The sequence below is a fragment of the Perognathus longimembris genome, chromosome 3, assembly GCF_023159225.1.
Source record: "Perognathus longimembris pacificus isolate PPM17 chromosome 3, ASM2315922v1, whole genome shotgun sequence".
NCBI lineage: Eukaryota > Metazoa > Chordata > Mammalia > Rodentia > Heteromyidae > Perognathus > Perognathus longimembris.
In genome coordinates, this window is record NC_063163.1 from 74757389 (window position 1) to 74767470 (window position 10082).

Sequence of the window (10082 nt, forward strand, 5' to 3'; positions counted from 1 at the left end):
GGAAGGAAAAGGAAAGGAGAAAAGAAGGAAGAGATAGAGAAAGGGAAGGAGGGAGGAAAGGAAGGAAATAAAGTTTCAAAAAGGGAAAAAAGGAGAAACTTTGGTTCCACATAGGATGAAAGAGGAAATGTGATCTCACTTAACACTTAACTCAATGTATGTCTAGCTTTTATTTCTTCTTCTTCTTTTTTTTTTTTGGTTAGTCATGGGGCTTGAACTCTTGGATTTTGTTTCTTTTCCCCTGGCGGCAGCACTCAGCAGCGCCTCCTATATCCCTAATGACTTTGTGGTGCTCTTACCCCTTCTGAAGTAGCCAGACCTTTCCTAGGTCATTGTAAGGACACAAGACAGGCCTTTTTTTTTTTTTTTTTTTTATATATAGCCTTTTTGTAAGAGAAGCGTATATTGTTTATTTATTTATTTATTTTTGTTTTGTTTTGTTTTTTTTGCTTTTGGCCAGTCCTGGGGCTTGGACTCAGGGCCTGAGCACTGTCCCTGGCTTCCTTTTGCTCAAGGCTAGCACTCTGCCACGTGAGCCACAGCGCCACTTCTGGCCGTTTTCTGTATATGTGGTGCTGGGGAATCGAACCCAGGCCTCATATATACGAGGCAAGCTCTCTTGCCACTAGGCCATATCCCCAGCCCCAAGACAGGCCTTTTGTAACAAGAAGCCTTGCATGGTAGGGAGCTAGCCTGGAGCACAAAGAGCCCGGGGGGTGGGGGGGGGGGGGCTGGGGATATAGCCTAGTGGCAAGAGTGCCTGCCTCGGATACACGAGGCCCTAGGTTCGATTCCCCAGCACCACATATACAGAAAACGGTCAGAAGCGGCGCTGTGGCTCAAGTGGCAGAGTGCTAGCCTTGAGCGGGAAGAAGCCAGGGACAGTGCTCAGGCCCTGAGTCCAAGCCCCAGGACTGGCAAAAAAAAAAAAAAAAAAAAAAAAAAAAAAAAAAAAGAGCCCAGGGGACAATGTTCAGGCCCCGAGTTCAAGCCCAGGATCCGCAAGAAAAAAAAAAAAAAAGACTGCAATTTTAGCCAGGCACCAGTGGCTCATGCCTGTAATCCTTGCTACTCAAGAGGCTGAGATCTGAGGATCTCGGCTCAAAGCCAGCGCAGGCAGCAAAGTCCATGAGACTCTTATCCCCAACTAACTAACTACCAGAAAAACGGAAGTGGTGCTGTGGCTCAAGTGATAGAGTGCTAGCCTTGAGCTGAAGAGCTCAGGGACAGTGCCCAGGCCCAGAGTTCAAGCCTCATGACTGACAAAAAAAAAAGCCGCACATTCCATATACAGCCCCTCAGGGATGCCTGGAGCTGGCTGCAACTGGCAATCCTCAAATCTCAGCCTCCTGAGTAGCTGGAATTACAGGCGTGAGGCACCAGCACCTGACCGGGCCATTCATTTCTTAATTGCATGTTAATTGTCCAACGGGATGTCTATACAGTATAAACATGTGTAGATACAGATCTGTAATCCACCTGACCCCCTCTCCTAGTCCCCATCTTTCAATGAGTTCCATTTTGTGGACTTCATTCACAGTTGATTTAAGTATACAACAGAATGGGCCTTATTATGACTTTATTTTTGGTCCTAGGGCTTGAACTCTCGGCGCTGTCCCTGAGATCTTCAGTTCCAGGCTTGTGCTCTACCACTTGAGCCATAGTACCACTTCCGGTTTTCTGGTGGTTAATTAAGGATAAGAGTCTCATGGACTTTCCTGTCTGGGTTGGCTTTGAACCAAGATCCTCAGATCTCAGCTTCCTGAGTAGCTGGGATTACAGGTATAAGCCACAGATGCCGGGCCTTATTATGACATTTCTATACATAGATAATGTGTTTTGATAATATTCATCCAGCCACTGCCTTCTTGTCTTCCCCGCCCCCTCTCCCTGGTCTCCTCTCCCCAAATGGTTCTCTCTGCTACTTTTTAATTTTTTTTAATTTTTTATTTTGGGCCAGTCCTGGGCCTTGGACTCAGCGCCTGAGCACTGTCCCTGGCTTCTTTTTGCTCAAGGCTAGCACTCTGCCACTTGAGCCACAGCGCCACTTCTGGCCGTTTTCTGTATATGTGGTGCTGGGGAATTGAACCTAGGGTTTCATGTATATGAGGCAAGCACTCTTGCCACTAGGCCATATTCCCAGCCATACTTCTTAATTTTTTTTAAAAAGAGTTCGCAATTCCACATATGAGAGAAAATGTAAATCTGGCTTATCTCACTCAACATGATCATCTCCAGTCCCACCCCACTATTTCCTGCAAGTGACTTCATTCTTTTTTGTTGTTTGGTTTGGTTTGGTTGCGGGGGGGGGGGGGTGGTTTGTTTTGGGGGGTTTTTTGTTTGTTTGTTTGGTCAGTTGTGAGGCTTGATGCTCACATCTCAGCCTTCTTGAGTTGCTAGAATTTATAGGCATGAGCACCAGAACCAGTTTTACCACATGGTTTCTTACTGAGATGACAAGAATATTCTAGAATGACATCTGGCAAGGACTCCACTCAGTAAAATATAGTAAGGAAAAAAATATAAAATAAAAAACCATTGAGTTGGACACTTTCAGGGGACCAGCTCAGTGGTGGGTGAATTATGAAAGCTGTGAACATAAAAGTCACAAAAACAAAATGAACTATTGAGAGAGAATCAAGATAGGGGTTGGGGAGGGCCAGGAACCGTCAGTGGGACAGCCAGGACCCAACCATTCCAGCCCTGGATGCCAACTGTGTCCATTACAAGCTGGGTGACCTCGAGCAGTCATTCAGTGTCCCAACTGTGGGCCTTGATTTCCCCATCTGCAAAGCAGGAGGTGCCACGCTTATCTCTCCTGAGGGCTCCGAAGAAGCAAGGAACCGCTGGCGCCATCAGTTAGGAATAGAATTCTCCCGGCCAAAGGGTGACTGCAGATGAGCTGAGCCCAGGGTGAGGTGGAAGGTCAGTGGTTTAGCTGGCACCAAAAAACAAAAAAAAAAAAGATCAAGCTAATCTCTGATGCAGCCATCTTAGCCAGGGGCTGTTCCGCCTCGCTGTACCATCATTCCACTCCATGGGCGGCTGACTATTTCTACACCAAGGGCTGTGCCAAGGGTGTGTCTCCAGCTCTAGTCATGAGGTCTCTGGAGTGGCAATAAAAAGGACAAGCAATCACAGGCAGCCCTCTGGGGAGAAATCCAGAAAGATCCCACAACCGTCAGCCCTGAACCAAAAGCCAGAAGGTGACAAGACGAGTCTGGCATTAAGGTGAGTGATGGTAGTGTTACCCTTCTTTTCTCTGTCTCTGTCTCTGTCTCTGTCTCTGTCCTCTGTCTCTGTCTCTGTCCTCCTCCTCTCTCTCTCTCTCTCACACACCACACACACAAACACACACACACACCACACACACCCTCATTTCTCAATAAATAGCTGCTCCGTATTTCCACTCATTCGTTCATCTGTGATGCATCCTTTCCATTTGTTAATTATTTGTCAACCCCATGAATTCTCCCCAGGCACCTCTGGGCCCAGCTGTGGGGCCTGAGGGAGACAAAGATGAAGGGTGTCAGCTAACCTGTCCACTCTTGGGAATTAAGAATGTTTGAAAGGAGGGAACATTGATCAAAGTATATCACATTCATGAACTGCCTTGGTAAATGACAACTCCTTTGTACAACTGCTTAAAGAGGATTTTTTTTTAAGGAATCAATTTAAAAACAAGTTTTCTTGCTGTATTTTTTTTGCCTTATTTTGGTTTTTTGTTATTTTCTGTTTTCAGTTTTTTTTTGTTTGTTTGGGGGGCCAGTCCTGGAGCTTGAACTCAGGGCCTGGGCACTGTCCCCTGAGCTTCTTTTGACTCAAGGCTAGCACTCTATCACTTGAGCCACAGTGCCACTTCCATCCTTTTCTGAGTGGTTTTTGTTGGAGATAAGAGTCTCACGGACTTTCCTGCCTGGGTTGGCTTGAACTGCAATCCTCAGATCTCAGACTACAGGTGTGAGCCACCAGTGCCTGGCACTTTTTTTTTTTTAATATGCTGCTGTAATGCAGCACAAACAGATGGGGGCCGTGGGAATCCTAAAAACCTACTTTGATTCACCACTGCACTTAAACACAGAGTGCACCCCCCTCTCCTCCAGATCCTTTGTTTTCAGGAAGGAAAACCCAAGATTCAGAGAGGGACAGAGAGGCTGAAGGTCACACAGCTGGGAGGAGCCAGGGCAGGACATGATTCTGGTTTATCTGGTTCTAGAGCCTACTTCCACTTCCTCCCCTCACAACACACAAGCTCACCTCACCTTCCCCATGTGTGTCTGTGCACATGTGTGTGTGCATGTATGTGTGTTCACGTGTGTGTTTGTGTGTGTGAGAAATAGTTGTTCAGTTTTTGTCCCAGACTAGAGCTACCTAAGGACAAGAAGAAAGTCTGATTTGTATAATATAGTCCCAGTACTTAACACATAATACTCAGAAAATGTATGCTGGGTGGATGGATGGGTGGATGGATGGGTGGGTAGATGAATGGATGCTAGATGGATAGATAAAAAGATGCATAGGCTAGGCACTGGTGGCTCATGCCTGTAATCCTAACATACTTAAGAGCTGAAATCTGAGGATTGTGGTTCAAAGCCCGCCCCGGCAGGAAAGTCCATGAGACTCTTATCTCCAATTAACCACCAGGAAAACCGGAAGTGACACTGTGGCTCAAGTAGTAGAATACTAGCTGAAGAGCTCAGGGACTGTGCCCAGCCCAGAGTTCAAGCCCCACAACCGAAAAAAAAAAAAAAAAGGATTATAGGTGGGAGGTTATGGCATGAAAAAATATATAGATGGATAAATGAGTAAGTAAGGTGAATGATGAGTGGGTGGATGAATGGATAGTTGAATAGTTGGATGGTGGATAGATGGATGAGTAGGTGAGTAGACAGATGCATGGATAGATGGATGGATGGATGGATGGAAAAATGTATTGGATGGGTTGATGGTTGAGTACATGACAGGTGATTAGACAAGTGACTGATAAGGGTGGATGATGGGGGAAGATGAGGCAGGCATTATGCCACCAAAAGCATCAAGGAACTCTCCACTAGTAAAGAAGTACCCAGGCTAACAATAAATAATATAAAACATAACATAATATAATGCAAAGTGATAGGAAAACACCAAAAACATGCCTGAAGTCTCTCTGTCCAGCCATAGAGCACCACAGGACTGAGAGAATGACACGCTCTGATAGAACTTTGATAGAACTTTCTCAAGGCTGAAAGAGGAAAGGCAGACAAACTTCTTCACATTGCAGAACAGCTGCAGGGCAGCTTCAAAGGACTATTCCTAGCTGGGCACAGTGGCTCACGCCTATAATCCTAGTCACTCAGGAGACTGAGATCTGCAGATTGAGGTTTAGGCAGAAAAATCTATGGAACTCTTGTCTCCAATAAATCACACACACAAAAAAGCTAGCAGTAGCACTGTGGCTCAAGTAGTAGAACACCAGCCTTGAGAAAAAAATATCTCAGGGACAGCACCCAGGCCCTCAGTTCAAGACTCAGGAGTGCACCAAAAACAAAAATAGAGCTGGGAATATGGTTTAGTGGTAGAGTGCTTGCCTTGCATGCATGAAGCCCTGGGTTCAATTCCTCAGCACCACAAATATAGAAAAAGCCAGAAGTGGTGCTGTGGCTCAAGTGGCAAAATGCTGGCCTTGAGCAAAAAAGCCAGGGACAGTGCCCAGGCCCTGAGTTCAAGCCCCAGGACTGGCAAATGATCATCATCATCATCATCATCATCACCATCATCACCATCATCATCATCATCATCACCATCAATTCATGGAATCCTCATCTTAAACCCACGCCTTGAAGCCCCTGCTACGGACGCCTCTCCAGCTGGTCAGCTCTGGGTAGACAAGGAGAGGACCCTGGCCCTAGGCTGCAGTTGTCCACCCTGGGGAGGCCAGGCCCATGGCAGGCTGGCAAGGGTCTAGGCAGGGAGCCACGTCTCCACAGAGACACAAGACTTCCAAGGGGGGCTGGGAATATGGCCTAGTGGCAAGAGTGCTCGCCTCTTATACATGAAGCCCTGGGTTCAATTCCCCAGCACCACATATACAGAAAACGGCCAGAAGTGGCGCTGTGGCTCAAGTGACAGAGTGCTAGCCTTGAGCAAAGAGAAGCCAGGGACAGTGCTCAGGCCCTGAGTTCAAGGCCCAGGACTGGCAAAAAAAAAAAGAAAGAAAGAAAAGACTTCCAAGGGCATGGGGGTGGAAGGCTTCACCAGAGCGTCACTCCAGAGGGGACGTGTGCCGTGGATGGCCACCCTATGACCGGTCTGACCACGGAACAAGTTCCCACCACTGGCATCCTAAAAGCCGGGACAGACACACCAATCCATGCCTCTGTCCTTCCAGCCATCCTACAGAGCCCTAGGCCAGCACCAGACGCCCAGGACCAGACTCAGGATGGAAGGAGAAATAAGCAACCCTCAGCCTCTACAGGAGGTGGGCTGGGCAGTGGGGGGAGGGGACACAGGGAGATGCGGGGAGGGTGGGTTCCATGCTTCATGAAATACAGAAGGGTAGGGGCAGCTCTGTGGTAGAGCTACCTGGCACTGGAGTCGCCAGGTTTCGCCCCCCCAGAGTGGAGGGGGGAGGAAAAGGGAAGGAGGAAAGGAGAGTAAGGGAGAGGAGAGAGGAGGGGAAGGGGGAAGGAAGGAAGGAAGGAAGGAAGGAAGGAAGGAAGGAAGGAAGGAAGGAAGGAAGGAAGAAGGAAGGAAGGAAGGAAGGAAGGAAAGAAGGAAGGAAGGAAGGGCTGGTGGCCTATCATCCTATAATCCTAGCTAATCAGCTACTCAGGAGGTAGAGATCTGAAAATCACAGTTCAAAACCAGCCCAGGCAGACAAATCTGAGAGTTATCTCCAAAAAACTAGAAAAAAAAATGGAAATGGAACTGTGGTTCAGATGGTATTGTGTCAGCCTTGAACAGAAAAAGCTAAGCAAGAGTATTGAAGCCCCAGGACTACCACACACTTGTGTGCACACCTACACACACACATGCAGAAAATTCACAGTTGAATTTGAATTGTGCACAGATAAATAATTCTGTAGTCTAATATACTCCATGTTGTATATGAGATGTACTTATTGTTTTAACTTACTTTTTTTAATTTGAAATTTGGGTGTCACTGGGCACCCTGTGTTGTTGTGGTGGTGGTTTGCCAGTCCTGGGGCTTGAACTCAGGGCCTAGGCACTGTCCCTGAGCTTCTTTTGCTCGAGGCTAGCATTTCACCACTTGAGCCACCGCACTACTTCCAGCTTTTTCTATGTATGTGGTGCTGAGGAATGGAACCCAGGGCTTCATGCATGCTCAGCAAGCACTCTACCACTAAGCCCCATTCCCAGCCCCTGCACCCGGTGTTTTAGCTGGCCACTCCCTGCAGTATCTTCTGCCTGTCCCTCACCCCCACTGATATCTCTGTCATATCTGGGTCCCAGGAGACATATGACATGTCTGGTGCCCGCCTGGCCCTCACACTGTGCGTCACTGAAGCTCGAGAAGGTTCGGAAGCAGATTTGGATGCCCTGGAACATATGTTCCACCAGCTGAGATTTGAAAACACCACAAAGACAAACCCTACTGGCCAGGTATTGGATTGGCAGTTGTCTAAGTCCAGGCCATGAGGGAAGAGGCCCGGATGGGACAGGGAGGCCTCTGGAAGTCCAGCTCAGCCTCGTGTCTCTCTCCTCTTCGCCTTTCCAGCAATTTCTAGATGAGATGAAAACATTCCAGGAGACCCTAGACAGCTGGGAGGAGCCCGTCAGCTGCGCCTTTGTGGTGCTCATGGCACACGGGGACGAAGGGCTCCTCAAGGGGGTGGATGAGGAGATGGTCAAGCTGGATGACCTCTTTGAAGCCCTGAACAACAAGAACTGCGAGGCGCTGCGAGGCAAGCCCAAGGTGTTCATCATGCAGGCCTGCCGAGGAGGTGAGGATGAGCCAGAGCTGTGGTCCACCTTTCTTTTCTTTATTTTGCCAGTCCTGGGGCTTGAACTTGGGGCCTAGACGCTATTCCTGGGCTTCTTTGTGCTCAAGAGCAGCACCCTACCACTTGAGCCACAGCGCCACTTCTGGCTCTTTTGAGTGGTTTATTGGAGATCAGAGTCTCACGGACTTTCCTGCCCAGGCTGCCTTCGAACCTCAATTCTCAAATCTCAGCCTCCTGAGTATCTGGGATGACAGGTGTGAGCCACTGGCAACTGGCTTTCTTTTCCTTCATTTTTCTTGTTCTTGTTCCTTTTCTTTTCCTTTTTGGCAGCACTCAGAGTTAAACTCAGGGCCTGGAAGCTCCCTCTGCAAATATTCTTCCACTTGAGACACACACCCCAAACCTATTTTACTTTCAAATAGTATTTGGCTCACAAAATCATACCCAGGCTGAGCCTCAAACCACGATCCTCTGGATCTCTGCCTCCCCCAAAGGCTGGAATGACAGGCTTATACCCTTCCTCCATCCCGACTCCCTTCCCTGTCCCTCCCTAACCCAGAGACCCAGCTAAGATTAGAGCACCCCCATATGCCCTTCCCCCTGGGTCCATGTAGCTCTCCGACTTCACCCATACCTCTTTGGTGTTTCAGAGCACAGGGACCTTGGTGAAACCATAGGTGGGGATCAGGTGGTGATGATCAAGCAAGATCACCCCCAAACCATTCCGACGTACACGGACACACTCCATGTCTACGCCACAATGGAAGGTACACACTCCCAGCTGGCCTGGGTGGGCGGGCTCTCTCCTCCAGCACTCATACCTTCCAGGGCCCCCCTGTATCCCCAGGACACCCCCCACAACACTCACCCCTCCAAAATCCCCTCCCGCCAGGGTACATCGCCTACAGGCATGACCAGGAAGGCTCCTGTTTCATTCAGACCTTGGTGGAGGTGTTCACGGAGAAGAAAGGGCCCATCCTGGAGCTGCTCACGGAGGTAACATAGGCAAAGGTGTCTGAAACACCAGAGCAGGCCCTGCTCCTCCTCCCAGTCTTTCTCCATTTCCCCACCCCAAGCCCCAGATTTCCACACAGACAAAAGATGTCTGCCTTCCAGCTCCAATCCTGGGCCTTCGAAAGTCAGCAGCAGGGAAGATGGTTTATGTGAAATACAGACCAACTTCTAGCAAGGCAGCCTTCTTTTTTGTTGGTTTTGTTTTTTTTGTCCCAGTCCTGGGGTCTTGAACTCAGGGCCTGGATAATTCCCCTGAGCTCTGTCTTGCTCAAGGTTGGTATTTGACCACTTGAGCCAGAGCTCTGTTTCTGGTTTTCTAGTGGTTTGTTGAAGATAAGAGTCTCACAGAGGGGTCGGGGATTTAGCTCAGTGGAAGACCACTTGCCTGACAAGTGCAAGACCCTGAGTTCAGTCCTCAGCTCTGGGGAAAAAAGAGTCTCACGGAGACTTTCCTGAGTAGCTAGGATAACAGGTGTGAGCCACTGGCCCCAGCTCATATACTTTATATTTAACCAGCTTGGGTAACTTTTTTTCTTCTAATGGTGCTACTTTTCTATTACAGATTATATATGCTAGAATATGTATGTGTATGATGTATAATGTATGATAGATAGATAGATAGAGAGATAGATAGATAGATAGATAGATAGATAGATAGATAGATAGATAGATAGAACAGATGGATAGATGGATGGGACAGATGGTTGGATAGATAGATAAACAGACAGACAGACAGATGATCCCTGTGTCAAAAATGTCCAGCCAGTGCCAAGGTGATGGTGGCTCATGCCTGTCAAACTGGCTACTCAGGAAGCTGAGATCCAAAGATCACAGTTTGAAGCCAGCTGGGGCAGGAAAGCCCATGAGACTCTTATCTCCAATGAGCCACCAGCAAAAACAGCCCAGGAACAGAAAACCCAGGCCCTGAGTTCAAAAAAAAAAAAGAAAAACAAAACAAAAATGAAAAGTCCAGCCAATGACTCCTTCAAAACGATATGGAGAAAATTAAGGTCTCTCATTTCAAGCCATGGATGCCACCATCCATCCCTAACCTCCTCCCGCCTCCCTCACGCCCATGGCACCCATGTTCCCCACCCAGGGGTCCAGTCCTCTAAATGGACA

The 10082-nt window shown here is 48.2% G+C and overlaps 1 protein-coding gene across 1 annotated transcript; it reads left to right on the top strand.

Moving 5' to 3' along the window:
- The first annotated feature begins 6421 nt into the window (after nt 1-6421).
- LOC125347954 (caspase-14-like) lies at nt 6422-8951 on the top strand. The gene is made up of 5 exons (XM_048340884.1): nt 6422-6460; nt 7456-7605; nt 7721-7946; nt 8597-8713; nt 8839-8951. Exons 1-5 carry the CDS (start codon nt 6422-6424, stop codon nt 8949-8951), a joined length of 645 nt encoding a protein of 214 aa, XP_048196841.1.
- The last annotated feature ends 1131 nt before the right edge of the window (nt 8952-10082 follow it).

Bases quoted from the DNA above. Each gene is read 5' to 3' on its own strand.
- LOC125347954 (XM_048340884.1), top strand. From the start codon at position 6,422: ATGGAAGGAGAAATAAGCAACCCTCAGCCTCTACAGGAG. The intron at 7,606-7,720 runs GTATTGGATTGG...TCGCCTTTCCAG, and splicing joins AGACAAACCCTACTGGCCAG to CAATTTCTAGATGAGATGAA. The intron at 7,947-8,596 runs GTGAGGATGAGC...TTGGTGTTTCAG, and splicing joins CATGCAGGCCTGCCGAGGAG to AGCACAGGGACCTTGGTGAA.